Source organism: Oncorhynchus keta, unplaced genomic scaffold (genome assembly GCF_023373465.1).
Source record: "Oncorhynchus keta strain PuntledgeMale-10-30-2019 unplaced genomic scaffold, Oket_V2 Un_scaffold_5444_pilon_pilon, whole genome shotgun sequence".
Taxonomy (NCBI): domain Eukaryota; kingdom Metazoa; phylum Chordata; class Actinopteri; order Salmoniformes; family Salmonidae; genus Oncorhynchus; species Oncorhynchus keta.
This window is the reverse complement of record NW_026290960.1, coordinates 2,060,237-2,081,816: the sequence shown is the minus strand read 5'-3', so window position 1 is coordinate 2,081,816 and position 21,580 is coordinate 2,060,237. Positions and strand designations below refer to the sequence as shown.

Genomic DNA, 21,580 nt, shown 5'->3' with positions numbered 1-21,580 from the left:
GTCAAATAGATGGCTGCACCACCAAGCTAATGAATCCCCATTATTTAAGACTGAATGGCAAATGGAAGGTGCCCTTTAATGATTTATAATGATAAACCTAACTATTCAATTAATTTTATCAAACTCATTTATAGAACCCCTTGTACATCAACAGTTGTCACAAAATGCTTTTACAATGAATGACATTATTACACAGGAATACTTTTAATGAGCGTCTAACTGACAGCCAGTCTCTAGTGAACCAGGAAGTGCCTCAATGACACAATCAGAGAAGAAGAAGAGTGAATTAACAGTGACCATTAGACATTTCCCTTAATAATTTAAATGTTTGAATAAAGGCTCAAAGGGAGTCAGTTTAAATGCAGTAACATTAGTCGATCAGTCGTTGATGTGTCTTATTACAGCATCATTAACTGAGGAGGAAATCTAAGATATCACCTCTTTCTTGCGCTTTTCAAATGTGTTTTGCTGTTGCAATAAGGCACGAGGGGGTTTGGTATATGGCCAATATACCATGGCTAAGGGATGTTCTTAAGTACGACGCAATGCAGAATGCCTGGACACAGCCCTTAGCCGTGGTATATTGGCCATATACAACAAACCCCTGAAGTGCATTATTGCTATTATAAAATGGGTTACCAACCTAATTAGAGTAGTAAAAATACAAGTTTTTTCATACCTTGAACCAGCCAGTTTATAATAATTTATAGCTAATTAAGGACCTATGTAACGCTCGTCTTCTTCCTTTGAGGAGGAGTAGGAGAGATCGGACCAATGCGCAGCGTGGTAAGTGTCCATAATGATACTTTATTTACATGAACACCAGAAAACAAAATAACGAGAGAATGAAATTAAATGAAACAGTCCTGTACGGTGACAAACACTAAACAGAAAACAATCACCCACAACTCAAAGGTGAAACCAGGCTACCTAAGTATGGTTCTCAATCAGGGACAATGATTGACAGCTGCCTCTGATTGAGAACCATACCCGGCCATACACAGAAATACCAAAACATAGAAAAAGGAACATAGACAACCCACCCAACTCACGCCCTGACCATACTAAAACAAAGACATAACAAAATAACTAAGGTCAGAATGTGACAACCTAATTCAGTCAAAACCAATGTTATGTTTTCTTTTATCAGGAAACCACTTTTGGTAGAATAAGGTCCATATTATTAATATAACAAATACATATCATATTAATAAAACTATTTTAAATCCTCCTGAGGGTACTAGAAGAATGACTCTTAAAGGAGAGATGGACAGGGTGTGACAGGGATCTGTAACGATGGCATGAGGGTGTGATGGATATTTCCCTCAAGACTCCTCACCACAATTTACCCATCAGGACTAAGCAGATCTCAAGTACATGAACACTGACACTTTAAATGCTGTCATGAATTAGAAATACTGGGCACCATACAGGTTAAAGTGTATCAGTGTTGACTTGGATAACTCATTGCACTTTACTAAACCTATACAGGGTGTGGTGTACAATACTTCATTTAGCCAATGCTGAAGATCTAGGTCCACCTCCTTAAGATTAACTAAATATTTACCTCCATATAGGGATTCATTTCACACCTTTAATATCACAGTATCTAATCATGTCATCATTGACAGTCTTACCTTGAAGAGATCCTCCGCCAAACCATAGTCAGCTACCTGGAAAATAGGTGCCTCTGGATCTTTGTTGATGGCAACGATTATCTAGAAATAAAACACGTGTCACAGTTGGTCTCAGTACATGTACTAACCTGTCCTCTGAATGAAAATGCAAGGCGGTGTGCATACTGTACATGGATTGCCTCAGAATTTTAATGGAGGCTAAACCAGACACTTAAATCGTAAATTAAAGATACATTGCTATGTAAACTGTTGATCCACATCCTAAAGCAGTGAGTCAGCATCCGGCATTAGGACAATATCAGTCACTATGATGAGAATCAAAATTAAGTTTAAAAAAAAGAAAAGAAAAAGAACAAAATAAAATAAAGTTGTATTACCATCCCTTACTACTCTCTCATGTTATTTATACACACACTATGCTTTCATTACATATTGTATAGATTGTTAAAGCAGCAAACAAACCCAAATTAGCTGCACTTAAGTGATGTCACATATGAATGTGTTTTTTTTAAGTGGATGAAAGTGATTTTATAAACAGCTCCATGACATCAAGCAACTGGAAATACGTAGAAGCAGAGTAAATTTCATACAAAACAAATAGATATGGGACTATGGCTGCATAATAGTACATAATACTGTGGTCTGACACATTCAGAACACATCCCACACACTCTACTCTCCTCTTAAGAAGCAAGAGAGAAAATACAAATAAATTATACATCATTCTTTAAAAAGCTTCTTCAGATTCCCTTTTAAAACACACTTCCTAAGTGCACGGGATCCCGGAGCAGATAGCTCACCTTGGTGGAAGAAATCCACTCAGGAGACTGTTGTCATGGCTACAAAAGTGTTTCTCCATTTTACATTTACATAAAACAGTTCTCTTCCAGGGACAGACTTATTCTGCCCTCCACTTGTTGTAAAAGTGGGTCAACGACAGTGAAAATATAGGAATACAAATAAGAAAAAGTACTCTGACCAAGTTCATTCAAATCCTCCTCATATATAGACAGTCTGAAAGAGTGAATTGCTGTAATACTATTAATGAGGTAAATTGGTGCAGTTGTATCACACCCATTTTGGCTTTTTCAAATCAGCCTATACAGTAACAGTGTTAACTGGACTGATTATTGGAATGGGTGATAAACATTTTAAAAAACAGTTTCAAAGAGTTGTAAATGTTTTTTTTATTAATTAACACTTTTTTAACATTAATACAATTTATTTTAAATCAATATGACATTTAATCAGTATCCCCATTGTTTTACTGTATGTATATCTTTACTTGTTAATCCATCACTAGTGCAAATTCCATAAAAGGCGGTAGAATAAGCTTAGCTACATGAAATTGTGATAAACATGAGGGTGAGACGTATTTATCACTCTCCTGGTGACAAGGCGCTACATCACAAAGAGCTCAGAAGAATTTAATCAAATAAATCAACACCACAGTTAATTTAGAAATCAGACGCACAAGCCCTATAACTATACGTACTTGTGCATGACTTGCGACAGCAAGAATCAGCAAAAAACAATGTTTTAAAAAGCACAACTTGCTTCAAAAATATCTTGCTGTATAAAACACATCCTGTATTAGAAAGTACTAGAAAAATTCAGAACATCTTGCATCCTCAAATATATAAATATATATATATTTTTTCATCAGTAGAACAAATCTATTTACATTTGTTTAAATGAAAAGTATTATCCACAAGTAATAACACAGATATACCACAATAATACCACTAGCTTATTTAGACTCCTTAGTTTGATGTGTGTGATGTTGTGTGCCTTGCTGTTCTTCATCCCAGCCAGGTGCTGAATAGCTCCAGAGATGCCCACTGCGATGTAGAGTTCCTGGAAATAAAACACAATACATTATTATATACTGACTGGCCATTTGATCAAAAATGTAATTCATATAACGAAAAATGTATATTATTGCAATAATACTACATAGACATAAATAAATCAGCTTTCAAGTTTTAATAAACAGAGTTATTGTCGGGAGAACAAAAAATATATATTCTGAAAAACAAAAAAGTCTCAACCAAATGAATGAAAAGGTTTGGCCACAATATAATATGTAAGACTATTGATTTAACCATTACTTTTCAACAACTTAAAATGAGAAGATGATGCGTGTTTTCACACAGAAATACACAGCGTGGCCATCAGAGAATCCCTATGACCACAGCCTTACGAGAAGGCTCTCCTAACCAGTAGTTGCAGTGACCATAAGTGACCAACACCAGAACCACAAACTGAACCCCAATCCCCCGGAACCATTTACACCATACTCTGACCCGGTAGGCAGTCAATTCCTGACCATACATCTCAATGGCTCTGACCAGAGTGTGGTCCTTAAGGGTGTCTGACAGCCAGAGTGTGGGGGCCTGGGCCCCTGGCTGCAACATTACCATCCATTCTCCAGGGAGCAGCACATCAATTGCTTTCAGCTAAATGCACTCACATATGAATATTTCAGTAGGATTTAATGTTTCAGCTGCAGCCCCAGAGGAACAGAGCATCAATTTGTGAACACAGTTCTCCCGGAGTTAAAAGCCAGGCCGGATAATACAGTATGAAAGGCACTGTCAATCCAGAGGCCTTTTTTCCCCCCAGACTGGGAGAGAGAAAATAAAAAATAGAAAAGCTTCTCCCCGTTAGCCTCCAAGTAGGTCCCCAGCTGGGTATAAACAGCTTTTTGAAAGTTTTCCACTACAAACTGCTATACTTGGGGGGGGGTCATTTAGCCCTGGATGTTTTTAAAGTATATGTAGGGAGAGGAGGAGAATGGTCAGATGATTTGCCAAGCTTGGTCAGTTTTTCCCTCCTCTTCTGCCTGTCTGTCTGCTTGCCTGTCTGGCGTTTGGTCTCTCCACAGCTGCTGTGAGCCGTGGCAGCAGGGCAGGGACTTGGTGCACTCGCTGGCCTGTTAATAAAATCCCCCAAAGTGATGCTGAAACCCAGTGGTTCACACAGCACAGCTCCCCTCAGGTGTGAGAACACAAGCTCCTGTACACACAGCCAGATTGTGACACAACGGAATTAATCAACCAGGTGATCACGGGATGCTGCTGTGTGCAAACAGACAACAAAGGACAACAGGTTGGCTAACGATACTAAATACTGTTAGACTGGCTCGGTGGTATCTCAGGACTGAGTCCTATAACTGGTTTGACAGAAGAATCTATGATATTCAATGCCTTGAAAAGCATGTGAAAAAACATAAGTCTTTATTTTGTTATATTTGTACTGTTGGCCTACATGTGACAATGCTTGTGAAGATGAGAAAATTATAAAGTTATCACTTGAAATTATTACTTTAGTCCTCTAAAATCATAAGTAAAACACTATATCAACCTGCATCATTCAGAAACCACCAATGCCTATACAGTGCTCTCACTTAACAATAGCCTTATATTATAAAGCTTTAAATATTTGTTCCTTATGACAAAACCTGAAACAATTGTGTAATTATTTTAATCAATTGTTATCATATCCCATTTCAAGTAAAATACTTAGTCTTTGTAAGTACTTAACAAGAATGCAGTAATTGAAAACATTAATTTTGCCAGCGTTATTTTGACTGATACATTGAGTCAAGCGGAGGTGTTTACTCTCCTCATTTAAGTGACACGGTGTCTTGTAAAAGCCACTAATACGTTTTATCCTGATGAGTGCAGTTCATAATAAAATACACGACAACGCATGTGTAAACTAAAACAGGCCACTGACAGTTACACTAATAAGGTCATGATGGCCCAGGTTCCTGAAGCCAACAATGCAGAAATGCCCGCAGGCAGCAATCAAAAATGTATCCTAATTATCATGTGAATACTGCATCACCTCTGAAGAATGATAAATTATAAATCCACAACATGGTTCCCCTCTCAGACTGGCATGAGGAAAGATGTGATTTCTTTGTGTGTGTGTGGGGGCGGGAGGGGGGGGGGGGGGGGTCAGAGCATTTCTGAAGGCTTGTCATGGAATAATGGAGACTTAGGAGGTAGAATTAGTAGACATAGACACTGCTTACTGTGTAGGAAATATACATACAACTTTAAATATATACAGTACCAGTCAAAAGTGCATACACCTGACACTTTTCTACATTGTAGAATAATACTGAAGACATCAAAACTATGAAATAACACACATGGAATCATGTAGTAACCAAAAAAATGTTAAATACATCAAAATATAATTTAGATTCTTCAAAGTTGCCACCCTTTGCACACTCTTGATATTCTCTCAATCAGCTTCACCTGGAATACTTTTCCAACAGTCTTGAAGCAGTTCCCACATATGCTGAGAACTTGCTGGCTGCCTTTCCATCAGTCTGCGGTCCAACTCATCCCAAACCATCTCAATTGGGCTGAGGTCGGGTGATTGTGGAGGCCAAGTCATATGATGCAGCACTCTATCACTCTCCTTAATGATCAAATAGTCCTTACACAGCCTGGAGGAGTTGGGTCATTATCCTGTTGAAAAACAAATGACAGTGGGACTAAGTGCAAACCAGATGGGATGGCGTATCGCTGCAGAGTGCTGTGGTAGCCATGCTGGTTAAGTGTGCCTTGAATTCTAAATAAAATCACTGACAGTGTCACCAGCAAAGCACCCCCACACCACCTCCTCCATGCATCACGGTGGGAACCACACATGCAGAGATCATCCGTTCACCTACTCTGCGTCTCACAAAGACACAGCGGTTGGAACCAAAAATCTCAAGTTTGGACTCATCAGACCAAAGGACAGATTTCCACTGGCCTAATGTCCACTGCTCAGGTTTCTTAGCCCAAGCAAGTCTCTTCTTATTGGTGTCCTTTAGTAGTGGTTTCTTTGCAGCAATCCGACCATGAAGGCCTGATTCACGCAGTCTCCTCTGCAGCAGAGGTAACTCTGGGTCTTCCTTTCATGTGGTGGTCCAGTTGAACTCTGTGAAGCATTTATCCTTGGGCTGCAATTTCTGAGGCTGGTCTTCCTTTCATGTGGCGGTCCAGTTAACTCTAATGAATTTATCCTCTGCAGCAGAGGTAACTCTGGGTCTTCCTTTCATGTGGTGGTCCAGTTAACTCTAATGAATTTATCCTCTGCAGCAGAGGTAACTCTGGGTCTTCCTTTCATGTGGTGGTCCAGTTAACTCTAATGAATTTATCCTCTGCAGCAGAGGTAACTCTGGGTCTTCCTTTCATGTGGTGGTCCAGTTAACTCTAATGAATTTATCCTCTGCAGCAGAGGTAACTCTGGGTCTTCCTTTCATGTGGTGGTCCAGTTAACTCTAATGAATTTATCCTCTGCAGCAGAGGTAACTCTGGGTCTTCCTTTCATGTGGTGGTCCAGTTAACTCTAATGAATTTATCCTCTGCAGCAGAGGTAACTCTGGGTCTTCCTTTCATGTGGTGGTCCAGTTAACTCTAATGAATTTATCCTCTGCAGCAGAGGTAACTCTGGGTCTTCCTTTCATGTGGCGGTGTGCATGGTTGAGTGCATGCCAAATGTGCAAAGCTGCCATCAAGGCAAAGGACAGCTACTTTGAAGAATCTCAAATATATTTTGATTTGTTTAAAACTTTTTTGTTAACTACATGATTCCATATTTGTTATTTCATAGTTTGTGTCTTCACTATTATTCTACAATGTAGAAAATAGTAAAAATAAAGAAAACCCCTTGAATGAGTAGGTGAGTCCAAACTTGACTGGTACTGTATATATAATATTACTGTAAATAGTATATTACATTTGATTACATCAATTATATTTCCAGTGCCCTGATTTGTTTTGAATATGAATTGCAATACACAAGCAATGAATGGTTGCTGGTTTAGGATGTTGCATATACCCTTCTGTGATTGTACACAATGTAAACAGGAAACAACAATATTGGCAGAGTTGTCCATTTTGAGGGGCAGGGTGGACTCACAGCACTTAAGTCTCCTTCCTAATGGGACTGGTAAATCATTTAAGACCTTAAAAATCAGCCATTAACTACATTACAGCTGCTTCAGACGGCCCTAATGTGGGTCTGATGACAGCTGGGATATCCCTGTCGCGAGCCAAATGACCAATTTAGCCTTTTTAAGCTTATTCAATTTAAAATAATGTCACAATAGAGAGTATTGTCACACATTGTGATTTTGTTTGTATTGTTTTGGAAAACAAGTGTGTGCTTGCCTGTATTAATTCCCTTTAACCTGATGTAGGAGGCATAAGAGAAGCGCCTGAGCGGAGTTCCCACATTCGGTTTTCAGCGGAAAAGGAAGCTAGGTTGAAAATAGCTGTATTCCTGAAAACCGGAATATGCAACACGACTAAGGATAATTCCCTTTACTGTGAGGGGTCTGTCTTGTGGCTTGTTGGCTTTGCCAAAACATACACAGCCTCAGCAGTCTTGGCACACACACACACCCCAATCCACACAAATCTGCTAACTAACACACTGTACACACAATTGAATGTAGGGGACAGATAGGCCATTTTGGAACATCAAGATCGAGAAAATACAGTGCATTCAGAAAGTATTCAGACCCCTTGATTTCTTCCACATTTTGTTATGTTAGACTTATTCTAAATTTGAATTAAAAAAAAATATTATGTTAAATTTCCTCATCTATGCACAATACCCCATAATGACAAAGCGAAAACAGTTTTTTAGAAATGTTTGCAAATTTCAAAAAAACAAAAAACAGAAATATCTTATTTACATAAGTATTCAGACCCTTTGCTATGAGACTTGAAATTGAGCTCCTGTTTCCATTGATCACCCTTGAGATGTTTCTACAATTGATTGGAGTCCAGCTGTGGTACATTCAATTGATTGGACATGATTTGGAAAGGCACATACCTGTCTATACAAGGTCCCACAGTTGAAAGTGCATGTCAGAGCAAAAACCAAGCCATGAGGCCTAAGGAATTGTTCGTAGAGCTCCGAGACAGGATTGTGTCGAGGCACAGATCTGGGGAAGGGTACCAAAAAATGTCTGCAGCATTGAAGGTCCACAAGAACACAATGGCTTCCATCATTCTTAAATGGAAGAAGTTTGTTGCCACCAAGACACTTCCTAGAACTGGCCGCTCGGCCAAACTGAGCAATCAGGGGAGAAGAGCCTTGGTCAGGGAGGTGAACAAGAACCTGATGGTCACTCTCACAGAGCTGCAGAGTTCCTCTGTTGAGATGGGAGAACCTTCCAGAAGGACAACCATCTCTGCAGCACTCCAACAATCAGGCCTTTATGGTAGTGGCCAGACTGAAGCCACTCCTCAGTAAAAGGCACATGACAGCTACCTTGGAGTTTTACAAAAGTCACCTAAAAACTCTCAGACCATGAAAAACAAGATTCTCTGATCTGATGAAACCAAGATTGAACTCTTTGGCCTGAATGCCAAGCGTCACGTCTGGAGGAAACCTGGCACCATCCCGACGGTGAAGCACGGTGGTAGCAGCATCATGGTGTGGGGATGTTTGTCAGCAGCAGGGACTGGGAGTCAGGATCGAGGGAAAGACGACCGGAGAAAATTACTAAGAGATCCTTGTCGTCTTGGGTATGACGCTACAAGCTTGGCGCACCTGTATTTTGGGTGTTTCTCCCCATTCTTCTCTGGAGCAGGTTTTCAAAAGTTTGAGGTTACTTACAAATTCTTGTTTTTGAATGAAAAGCACATTATTTGTCCATTAAAATAACATAAAATTGATCAGAAATACAGTGTAGATAATGTTGTAAATGACTATTGTTGTAAATGACTAGATTTGAAATGGAATAGGCGTACAGAGGCCCATTATCAGCAACCATCATGCCATCGCAGCTTCATTAAATAGTACCCACAAAACAGTCTCAACGTCAACTGTGAAGAGACGACTCCGGGATGCTGGCCTTCTAGGCAGAGTTGCAAAGAAAAAGCCATACATCAGACTGGCCAATAAAAAGAAAAGATGAAGATGGGCAGAAGAACACAGACACTGGACAGAGGAACTATGCCTAGAAGGCCAGCATCCCGGAGTCGCCTCTTCACTGTTGACATTGCGACTGGTGTTCTGCGGGTACTATTTAATGAAGCTGCCAGTTGAGGACTTGAGAGGCGTCTGTTTCTAAAACTAGACACTAATGCACTTGTCCTCTTGCTCAGTGGTGCACTGGGGCCTCCTACTCCTCTTTCTATCCTGGTTGGAGCCCTTTTGCGCTGTTCTGTGAAGGGAGTAGTACACAGCGCTGTACCAGATCTTCAGTTTCTTAGCAATTTCTCGCATAGAATAGACTTCATTTCTCAGAACAAGAATAGACTGACGAGTTTCAGAAGAAGGTTCTTTGTTTCTGGGCATTTTAAGCCTGTAATCGAACCCACAAATGCTGATGTTCCAGATACTCAACTAGTCTAAAGAAGGCCAGTTGTATTGCTTCTTTAATCAGCACGACCGTTTTCAGCTGTGCTAACAATTGCAAAAGGGTTTTCTAATGATCAATTAGCCTTTTAAAATGATACACTTGGATTAGCTAACAGAACGTGCCTTTGGAACACAGGAGTGATGGTTGCTGATAATGGGCCTCTGTACGCCTATGTAGATATTCCATTTCAATCTGCCGTTTCCAGCTACAATAGTCATTTACAACATTAACCATGTCTGCACTGTATTTCTGATCAATTTTATGTTATTCTAATGGACAAAAAAAGTGCTTTTCTTTCAAAAACAAGGACATTTCTAGGTGACCCCAAACTTTTGAACGATAGTGTATATACAGTTGCAAAACTGTCTAAAACTGTTTTTGCTTTGTCATTATGGGGTATTGTGTGTAGATTGAGGGGGGAAAAAAACTATTTATTCCATTTTAGAATAAGGCTGTAACAAAATGTGAAAAAAGTCAAGGGGTCTGAATACTTTCTGAATGAACTGTAGGCTAATGAAGGTCAGCAAAAGTGCACATACAGTTCAATTAAAGTCATTCAGCAAGACCAAACATAATTACATTTGTAATCCAAAATAACTAAATTAAAATATAATTTTACAGAACATTTAATACGATAGTGTGATGCTGAAAAACTGAAACATAATCATATACAATTTATTAAAGTTATGTTATTATTTTCTTGTCAGGTTGCTCACTAAGAAATATTGTATGTTGGTGGTTTCTGCTGTGACACAGTGAAATAACAGAGACAATAAAAGGGTGTGTGTTGTATCACTTACAGGTGCTACAATCTTGCCAGTCTGGCCGACCTGCATGTCATTGGGGACATAGCCAGCATCCACAGCAGCTCTGGAGGCCCCCACTGCATTCACAACATACAGCAGTTTATTAATACACATGATCATACCACGCAATTACACACAGACAACTGACCTCTCACTCTTTCCACTGTCCCTCACACATGCACCCACTCACTCTCAAAGATTCTCTCTCTCCTTCTCTCTGATGTACACACACATGGTTATTTATACCTGCAGCACCATTTTGTCAGCGAGGTCGTACAGCAGTTTGATGTTCTCACCACTCTTCAGCCCTCGTCCTAATGGGACAAAGAAATCAAGTGCTTGGTCACAATGACTTAACAGAATGAGAGGCCAGGGAATGTGAATGACACATTGGCTGAAGCAGTCAGACAGTGTAAAGCTAAGCCCTTACCTGCGGACACTACCACTTTGGCACTTGTGAGCTCTGGTCAATCGCTCTTGGTCAGGCTCTGCTTAAGTCATTCTGACATCCCCACAGGAGAGGGTGAGGCAACTGCAACAGAACGGACAGACATAACTAAAAATCTATCTCAAAACGCAGTCAAATTAAATGTGCAAAATATTCTTTACACTTGCATCAGAATATGCTGCTCGGGAGCCATAATCAGGTATTGAAAACATTACTGTTATGATGAGAGACAGAGAAAGGTTACTGAGTGGTGCTGCTGGTAACAGTGTAATGGAAGAGTATTGTACCCTGTTCAGTAGCAGCACTGCCTCCCTCCACAGCAGCAGGTTCAAAGGAAGTTCCCCTCACTGTGAACACCTTGACTTTCTCATTGCACTTCACTGTGGCCAGGGAATTACCTGTAGTACAGACACCACGTACAGTAACACCACATGCAATGTGTTTGCTTGGTTATATTGGAATATATTCTTAGAGCAAAAAAACGCAATAAGAAAAAGTATTTAGAAGAATTTGGTGATTCAATTAAGCTTTTGCGTGTGTTTGTTATTCTCTGATAAATGCCATTGTCTGTTTTACATGCGATGCAATTCAGGCAATTCTAAAAAATACAAAGACAAATGTTCACAGTAATAACTAAAAACAAGAAAGAACAGACTTGCATTGTAAGAACTTGCATTGTATGAAGCTATGGCAGTTCCTGGCATATGCATTGTGTATTACTAATTGGACTGTCTGACAACACCAAAACATCCAAGTGTAAGACCTTTGTCTGGCAAAAATGCAGCAGCAAAATGGTTAAAAAACAAAAAAAACACTGAATTTCCAACCAGGAAGAGTCAGGCTCTTGCCAAAGTTTAAGTGGATAATTTTAATCAGACCCATCTATATTTTATGATTATAATGTGCCCAATCAAAATATGATCTGAGCTTATTCTTCTTCAGGGAGGCTTTTAGGCTTTCAGACTGACAGCTGGGATGACCAGGGTGGATCTCTGTAGTCATTAAGAGGTCAGAAACAACAACATGAACTATTATAGCCTCATCACTTTACTAATGAATATAGAACAATCATCTCCATTTAACCCCAGACCCCAGCCCATTAGCAGAGCACTACACCAATACTGAAATCTATCTAATCATTTATTCTGCTATTTACGTATGCATTATAGATAGTGCTAAGAACAGGCCTGCAGCGATAAGAAACTATGTTGTAATGCATAATAATTGGTGTGCTTACAAAATATTTGGGGTCATTTTATACCTCAATGGAATAGTTGTTAATTATAAAAGATATTGCAACAGGAATCTCATCAGCGTAAATGGTTCTAACGACAGTGTCTTGAGATTTGACCTCGGTGATGTCAGAGAGAGTTACAACCTCCAGCTTGGCTGACACTCTGGGAAGGAGATTCTGTTGAGCATAATACAGTATTGAGATGATATTCTTTAATTCAACCATATCACCCTGTGGATCTCTCAGGACACAGAGAGGTGATGGGGAGGTTGATTGTTTTAAAATGGAAATGTTTGTCAACATTTTAAGGACTTGGCAAAGTTTGGTACAATAAAGACCAAATTGAAACTATTACAAATAATGTGTCCCTACAGAAACAGTTTAAAGTAGATGATGTCAATAATGCTATAGTACCATGATGGATACAAACTGCCCTCTGTGAGTTGGATAAAACTAGCTTGGGCTACGGAGACTCAAATACAAAACTGTGTGAAGTTTAGCCCAAGGATGGACAATGGAATTCAAAGTCATCTTTGACAAATGATTGCTGATGATGTTTTTAGTAAAATAAATTCAATCAAATACCAGACAGTTTTAGGATGCATCATCTAAAACACATTCATCTACTCAGGGAAATTGAGACCAGACAACCCAGCCTCAGTCAATATGAGTTGGATTACAATACATAAGATATTGTTTAATGCATCCTAATTCAATAGAAATACCATTAGATCAGCAAGTTGACAGTTCTATTGCAGAATGACAGATTACTGGAGTAGTAATTGAGGGGTAGTACTACACTTACTGGGTAAAATTGGAAGGAAAAAAACTACTTTTAGAAGCATTAAAGCATAATGTTTAAAAATGGTAAATCAGATCAACTAGATGTTATTATGATGATAAAATGCACTATAATTCATGCATGTCTGGATACATAATAAACTTCCCATGATAAGGAAGGATTTGATCATTATATAGCTATTAATAACATGGGGGAAATGCAGACATGTGAACACTGTTGTGTTACAGTCAGTAACTCACCTTCCCAAAAGCAGAAGCTCCTGCACAGATGTGTGTGAAGTTGAACTGCTTCTGGGAAGCAAGAATCAAAGGAGTCAATTCCTCTGTATGGAGAAAAGAGGACCAGGGTTAAAGTACATATTTAGACCAAAAGGAAGTATCATGCCATTCCATCATTCCAACAGGAAATATCATCTAAACATCTCCGGCATCTGTATTTGAACTAAGCATATCCACACAGACCTCAGAACGTAACAAAACTATCCCATCCCAGAATGGTAACAGTCCTTTGTAGCAGTCATGTTGAGCCACTAGAATCTTCTTGACCCCCTGGACTTTACTGATCTGGTCTGCAACCTGCTAAAGAAGAATCCAACACAGAAATAAACAGTTAACCATATCAGCCAGCTGTATATCATGAAATAGCTACATTGTACTGCACAAGTGTGACATACGTATGAAATACCACATTAAAACCTAACTTCCATTGATGTGTGACTGAACAGCTGTTATCGCAGGAGTAGCCAACCATCCTCCAGCAGAGCTGGGCTATTGCGCAAGTCTTCCTGAAACACACCTGATTCTACCCACCAGAATCACAATTAGTCTAGCTGAATTAGGTGCATTAGTGTAGGGTTGAAGCATAATTTGGTCAAAATTTGGTCTCTCTTGCAGAGATGTTTAATCTCAATGAGACCAACCTGGTAAAATAAAGGTACATTTAAAAAAAAATGCATGCACACTGGTAGCTCTCCAGATAAGAGGGGTTGCCACCTCTGTGGGGCATTGTCGTGACAGTCCTACCTTGGCACAGTTGGTTCCAGCCACCAGGCAGGTGACCTCTCCTCCCACCTTGCTGGCAGCAGTAATGAACACAGTGCGATGGCTTTGAGCTGGTTGTTGTTGTGCTCTGCTATTACCAGAGTACTCTGAAACCTCCGTACCAGACAGGGCTGCAGGAGAGAACACAACCAATCTCCATAATGGAACTGCTTTAAAAATAAGACTTAGTTAATTGACATTACTGATTGTCAATAACTACTATTTTGGTATTTTGGCCTTGAATGATAAACTAGACAGCTGGCATAGTTTTGGGGCACATTATCAGACTGGCTCTATCAAATTAACAGTGTAAACAGTAGTGTGTACAAAGGTCAATATAAAACACACTGTGCACGACAGGGAATAAAGGCAATATGAAATACGTTTGTCGAACACCAAAGGGAAGGCTTTAGCCATGTCAGGTCAACTGTGTGTTTTGTCCTCCAAAATAACAAAATCACAAGTCAGGTGACACACTGTATGTACTGTAGTGTAGTTAGTTATGTTGCCAAAATGTGGATCAGTTTCATGCTCCATCTACTCAGACACGATAACCGTTAATAGCTACAATGTATGTAGCTAACAGTGCAGTTGCAAATTAGAGTGAAAGTATGTTGTCGAGATGCCATGTCCTGAACTGACCTCAGACAGACTTCAGTCAGACTAGCCAACTAGACGTTGGTGGCAATCTGACACGGTAGAATAAATGGCTGTCAACACTGGAGTTTTACATACCAATTGTCCCAAACTTATTCTGTTAATTGCTGTGAACATAACTGGCTAGCTTTCTAGCTAATTTTTTGCTACCTATTTGTCTTGATATTGTAACGACCCTGGGTTTATAAGCGCGGAAATCGATTGTGCCGCACGAGCACGCTTTTGCTGCACAAACGATAGCGCACCGGACCTCCGGCTCGATGGTCGAGGATTCGAGACCTGCTGCTCCCTCCCTGCCTGTTTCATGACAATATAAACAGGCAGCTGAGAGGCATCAGTTAATTCTCCACTCTTGAATCTCGCGAGAACAATGTATGCAGTCTGATCTCTCCGCGTCTCTTTCACTTGAAACAGTGAACTCAGGAAATAGCCCTAAATAATAATTTCATTATGAATTCAAATGCCCTTTTAGGGGATTTGAGAATGCATGTACTGTGGGCTATAAAATACATGGTGTAAGCATTCCATTCCATCCATAGACATATATTTATTCCATGACATAAACATTTATATTTAATTGGAAAAATACAAGCTGATGTAAAATTATATAATGAGAGCCCTGTACTCCAAAATTCCGAGACAATGAAAGGAATCTACCTACATTTTATTAATTTGATATATGAAATAGAACAAATTCCTTACAGAAACTTTATGGATACACTTTATTTGATGTATAACTAAAAAGCAGGTAACAGTCTAGAGTGGCTCACTGCGCTGCTCTCCTGTCCTGGGATGAAGCAGTAAAATTGTACTTCTAATGTTCCTCCAGTAGGTGTCCTTGTTGTTCTCGAGTAGATGGATGTACTGATTCACATGGTGTCAGGTGTCATGACGGGTTGTCTCTGTGCATTCTCCTCTGTCTCAGGAAAAGCATGCAATTTAATGCTTACTCCTGCTAATTACAATTCCAATGTAGGCCTAATAAAAGTGTACAGATTTTAAATAATTAGCAGTAATTGTCAGGAAATAATACATCAACCAAAAAAGCTCACCATAAACGTAGGCAAATATCCAAGCCCCAAAATTACCTTACTGTTAATAACCAACTGTTTCAAAATAAATAAACATTTTCGAACTACTTAATTCTTTAAAATCTCTAGTGAGACTTGATATGACAGTGGGAATATGTTATGTGGGACGAATGGATGTCCAGTTCTACGCGTGACGTCAGAGAGTGTGTGGGACACTGCAGCGCCTCTTCCCGGGGCCGTCCCACAGTCCGAACTGAAGTTATCAGACAGCCAGGCACAGGCTACTCACCTCCCTCCTTTCTCCTCTCCTTCTTACTTATTTTCTGCATCTTATTGCAATCCCGTCATCATTCCTGTATGGTGGATATTATTTTCAGCTCTTCTTTCTTGGGTGATATGGGGGATCATTCCAAAAGTAAGTGGCATTTTTTTGCATGTTTTTTTTACCCGCTTTTCCCAGTGTTGTAGATTACCCTACAAATCGTAGCCTCTGAAATTAAAACATATGTTATCGCATTCAAATACCATCGTGTTGCATATATTTATTTGCATAAAGCAAATATAATATATGTGTATTGGTATTGTTTTGTTATCCATAATGCGGACTTTTTCTTGTTTATAGATCATTTTATCTTAGATTTCTTTCTAAACGATTATGCATAATTTCAGAACAGGTCTTAGTCATTGGAATGTAATACAGTGAGAAACTGGGAGTATTTCGCTCTGCATAAGACCATTTAAGACGAAGAAGTGACATGTAGGCCAGTGGCTCTCAAAAAGTGTGATTGAAGGTGTCATTAACTGTGTACATGGGAAAGAATGGTTACAATGTCTGTGCTCTCTGCAGAGAAGTCCGGATTCGCGATGTGTGTAGGCTGTGGAAGTCAGATACATGACCAGTACATTCTGAGAGTTTCCCCGGACCTGGAGTGGCATGCAGCCTGCCTGAAGTGTGCAGAGTGCAGCCAGTACCTGGATGAGACATGCACTTGCTTCGTACGGGACGGAAAAACCTATTGCAAAAGAGATTATGTAAGGTAGGGATTGAAATTCTTTGGAGATATTTTGTTAGTGATTGAACGTATTTTAACGTTGGTGTGAATGAGGAGGTAGCCTACAAACTAAAATATAGAAAATACATATACATGCAAGACTTGTACCTACATCACAGATGCTTATTAGGCCTAAAAATACAAATGTCCTTGTTTTGGAAGGTGTATAAAAAAGCGTGTTCAGTCTGCGTAATTCCATGCTCAATGTATCTGTTGTTCAACGCATAAAAGGACATTTGACCTACAATTAAGCAACTTTTCTACAATTAAAATAGTTCGTTCAAGTTAGCTTTTATACTTTGATCCTGGCTAAACAATGCACAGTAATATTTATCTTAGCCTTGTTTCTGACGTTCGAAGTAGACCTAGTAATGTAAAACTTGGAACAAAAACTGCAGTAACAACAAATCAAATGGCTGTTAGAAGTTGTTGTTTAATTCAATACATGTTTTTTCATTTATTCCTTGCAGGTTATTTGGAATAAAATGTGCAAAATGTAACCTGGGATTCAGCAGCAGTGATTTGGTGATGCGAGCCCGGGACAACGTGTACCACATCGAGTGTTTCAGATGTTCCGTATGTAGCAGGCAGCTCTTGCCGGGGGATGAGTTCTCTCTCCGGGACGAGGAGCTGCTGTGTCGGGCGGACCACAGTTTACTAATGGAGCGGAGCTCCGCCGGAAGCCCAATCAGCCCCGAACATATCCACTCCAACAGATCACTACACTTAGCAGGTCAGTTGCACATCCAAAACAACACCACCACTGACTTCTGTAATATAAGAAGAAGAAGAACAACAACAACAATAATAATAATATGGAGGCAATCATGTTAATCAGAATGATGATATTCATTGTTATATTAATTATCCTAATAATAGCCTGATAATAATAGTTCTAAATATATTTCCTAGAATTATCGATAGGCCTAATTTTATGATCATAACGATCGGTAGACTCCAGAAAACAAATCAGATGCAAGCTTTGAGTCATTAAGATGTCAATAACTAGGCTATATTGGGCAATAGGCGACCAATATCAGACTGACCTTTAAACTTTTTATTGGAAAATCACTGAGATATGATTTCATTTTAAACCAAGCTTTTAAATGGATAGATTTTGAAAATAAGTGACGTTGGATTTTTTAAGGATTTTGATAGTTTAATTTACATGACTATTTAATAGTGTTGACCCAATAATACAAATACAGTAGGCTATAATAACTTCAAAGATTAGGCTAATCCCTACTCCTTGACGTTAGGCCTATCAGGATCATCTGGATAACAATAAATACAATTTTACAGATAATCTCTTAATGTGCAAATTAAAGAATTGTAGGAGATATAAATGTTAACGAGTAGGCCCACACACCGTTTCTGTTGCCTAATTGACTAAGCCTTTTTAATTGAACAAAAACGTAATGCATGAAATAAACAAGGAGTGTGTCATAGTGCGCGGATGGGAATCTGTAGCCTATTGAACTATAATGCAATAAAGCTTACATGCTTTTAGAATTACATTGTCATTGGGGCCTAGACATAATTGTTGCTCAATATGGGCGATGTATTTTTAGGGGGGAATACCAAGATCAAATGGAGTACGTGTGGATGGTTAAATATATATATTTACGATAATAGTCTCTCCATCCACACGTACTCTCTCTCTCTATATATATATTATAACGCATGGCAAAAGTTCAATAAGTTATATTTTAGATTAATAAGAGTACCTAACGGTCTATATAACCTATGGCAAGGAACATTCTCCAGGAAAAAACGTATTTGCATAGCCTGGGATAATAATTAATAATAATAATAATAACAATGACACTAATAACAATATAAGTCAAACTTTAGTTAATTTCCTTTTTTATTAAATATAATTCCGCCTCTCTTCAGCAGAGCCGGTGACAGTACGGGCACCACACAGAAACCACGTCCACAAGCAGTCAGAGAAGACAACACGAGTGCGAACCGTTTTGAACGAGAAACAGCTCCACACGTTACGGACCTGCTACAACGCCAATCCGCGGCCAGATGCGCTAATGAAGGAACAACTGGTGGAAATGACCGGCCTCAGCCCAAGGGTTATTCGAGTTTGGTTCCAGAATAAAAGATGCAAAGACAAAAAGAGATCTATTCTCATGAAGCAACTTCAGCAGCAGCAACACAGTGATAAAACTGTAAGCATATTCGTAAGTTAATCTCGGAAAGATTTTTTTTATACTTCTACTAGCCTACTACTTTTTCTTTATGTTTGGTTCATCGTTGAATCCTTACATTTTTGCGATAGTTGAGGTATGTCAGCACAGTCTGGTCTCATAGACTAGACAAAACATAGTAAACGAGAATCCGGGATATAAGAATTGCTATTAGTAACATATCATACGAATTGTAATTCGTAACATTCCATACGAAATGGATGATAGACATCCACAAATTAATACCATACCAAACGTACATATCATGTCTCCAAGATTTTCGTTTACTATGTTACGTCTACCCGTGAGTCTAGGTTGGTCAGCAACGAAGCACTTGTGGCCAAATGGTTACCTCTTATTAATTAAAGAATTCGTTTTTCTGGAATGATTTGACCAGTGCCACACTTGAATAACCCTTGGTCCGAGGCCGGTCATTTCCACTAGCTGTTCTTTCATTATTGTTTTTCTGTATTCAACCTGCCAATAAATAATTAATCAAGAATTCAATTGTGCATGACCTGTATTGGAAAGCAAAGACTACAGAACAAAATGCTGACATTCTGATCTGGGAATTTGATTATTTTCTTCGACTCTACCAAAGTGTAGATTTAATTTGGATTTCCTATTCTAATCTCGTATTAGAGTCTACAGGGGCTCACAGGTACGCCTCTGGTTGCCAGAAGCCCTATCAGGCACGACAACACGGTGCAGGGTAACTCGGTGGAGGTGCAGGCCTACCAGCCGCCCTGGAAGGCCCTCAGCGAGTTCGCCCTGCAGAGTGATCTGGACCAGCCGGCCTTTCAACAACTGGTAAGATAGAGGAGACATTCTATACTTGCATGCTAATGTGGGTGCACATGTGGGTACGCGTAATTACGCACGAACACACATTCAAACTCTCTCTCACACACGAACGCACGCACACACGCGCGTAAACACACACACGCACGTATTCATTTTGATGACGACACTTTCTGAGTTTTTTTCATCACTTTAATATCATCAATTTAAACGTTATAAGTAATAACGTTAAATGGCCATTTTCAACGTCAGAAGTGGCAACATTTGTAGCCTAAACAAAGCCAGAACATATTTATTTTGACATCACTGTCTTGCACATTACAGGTGTCTTTCTCGGAATCGGGTTCATTGGGAAACTCATCCGGCAGCGACGTGACTTCTCTGTCATCGCACTTACCCGACACCCCGAACAGCATGGTACCCAGTCCCGTGGAGACGTGAGACCGAGCCACCAGCCTCGGTTCCAGGCCTAGCATGTTCCCGCCCCGGTCCCCGGTCCCCTGCATGTGACCAGCTCACCACAGCGTCCTAAAGACAGAGGAGTCGTTTCGGACATGGAGGAGAAAATGACATATTCTAAATGTTGAACAATTACCTAACGGCACTATAAAGCAACGCGAACGAAAGCCCTTCTTTAAGACTCAGTTCAGCAGTTTTGAGGATATCAGTGACAAAAGAAAAACCGAACTTCGTTGCATGAACCGAAAGAAGATAGAAGATTCTCGTGATGGATTTACAAAACAGCCTCCCTCCATATTACATTGGAGCCATTTGATGTCGAACCAGATGGACATTCTGCAATTCATTGTCTCTTGGTTTCTTTATGTGATTTTTGATACATTTATTTCGTTATCAAGTCCATAGACTCGTGTGTTTGTCTTAAAAAGGAGCATGATTTCCGAAGATTATATAAAACCGATTCTTGTTGTTAAATATTTGATCTTAATAGGAAAAGGGCAGGTTGTTTGAGCCTCTCTAACAAAAGTAAGTTATTGTTATTTATTGTCAGGACAACGATTCATAAAGGAAGTAATAACTGATAAAAAATAAACTGTTAAATCTTTATAATGTCTAAGGTGCACAGTCTTTGCATAAACTCTTGTAGAATTTCCCTCACTAGGCTTACACCCCCGTTCCCTCACTAGGCTTACACCCCCGTTCCCTCACTAGGCTTACACCCCCGTTCCCTCACTCAGCCTGTGGCATGCAGTTCATCAAATGGACCAGTGGTTATTTGAGCTATAGACATCAAAACCTTCAACCAAAGGTATTCCCAAAACGAGTATGCTTCACGCAAACCTTATAGGCCCCCAGTTCCCCGAGCTTCTAAACCACAGAGGTGTAGGCCTATATACAACAAATCAAACACCAATATATTTCTGAATTTATCAAAAAAATAATTCTACTAACAAGGTGAATAAGTTTTAGTTCCCTATTTATCCCTGCATTAAGTATAAAAACCACTGCGAAAAGTAGACCTATTTAATT

General features: G+C 39.5%; 1 protein-coding gene and 1 long non-coding RNA gene across 8 annotated transcripts; one reads left to right on the top strand and one right to left on the bottom strand.

Moving 5' to 3' along the window:
• Positions 1-2,824: 2,824 nt before the first annotated feature.
• Positions 2,825-15,308, bottom strand: LOC118374910 (uncharacterized). 3 transcript variants are annotated; one of them, XR_008133371.1, is made up of 9 exons: positions 14,996-15,308; positions 14,336-14,484; positions 13,775-14,114; positions 13,553-13,635; positions 11,565-11,675; positions 11,260-11,361; positions 11,076-11,143; positions 10,824-10,906; positions 2,825-3,494 (listed from the first exon to the last, which is right to left on the bottom strand). It is a non-coding gene; the product is annotated as an uncharacterized LOC118374910 (long non-coding RNA). The 3 variants fall into 3 exon arrangements; XR_008133372.1 differs by having other exon boundaries at positions 13,775-13,891; XR_008133373.1 differs by having other exon boundaries at positions 15,161-15,308.
• A 974-nt stretch (positions 15,309-16,282) lies between these two features.
• Positions 16,283-21,160, top strand: LOC118374911 (insulin gene enhancer protein ISL-3). 5 transcript variants are annotated; one of them, XM_035761400.2, is made up of 6 exons: positions 16,283-16,456; positions 16,889-17,078; positions 17,564-17,826; positions 18,993-19,273; positions 19,934-20,101; positions 20,417-21,160. In XM_035761400.2, the coding sequence occupies exons 1-6, from the start codon at positions 16,399-16,401 to the stop codon at positions 20,531-20,533; spliced, it is 1,077 nt and encodes a 358-aa protein (XP_035617293.2). In that variant the 5' UTR covers positions 16,283-16,398; the 3' UTR covers positions 20,534-21,160. The 5 variants fall into 5 exon arrangements, with proteins under 5 accessions (XP_035617293.2, XP_035617290.2, XP_035617292.2 ...); XM_035761397.2 differs by having other exon boundaries at positions 18,993-19,285; XM_035761399.2 differs by having other exon boundaries at positions 18,990-19,273.
• The last annotated feature ends 420 nt before the right edge of the window (positions 21,161-21,580 follow it).

Excerpts from the sequence above, each read along its gene's own strand:
- LOC118374911 (XM_035761396.2), top strand. The coding sequence starts at position 16,399 with ATGGTGGATATTATTTTCAGCTCTTCTTTCTTGGGTGATATGGGGGAT. Across the intron at positions 16,457-16,888 it reads TATGGGGGATCATTCCAAAA|AGAAGTCCGGATTCGCGATG; the intron begins GTAAGTGGCATT and ends TGCTCTCTGCAG. Across the intron at positions 19,286-19,933 it reads ATAAAACTGTAAGCATATTC|AGTCTACAGGGGCTCACAGG; the intron begins GTAAGTTAATCT and ends ATCTCGTATTAG.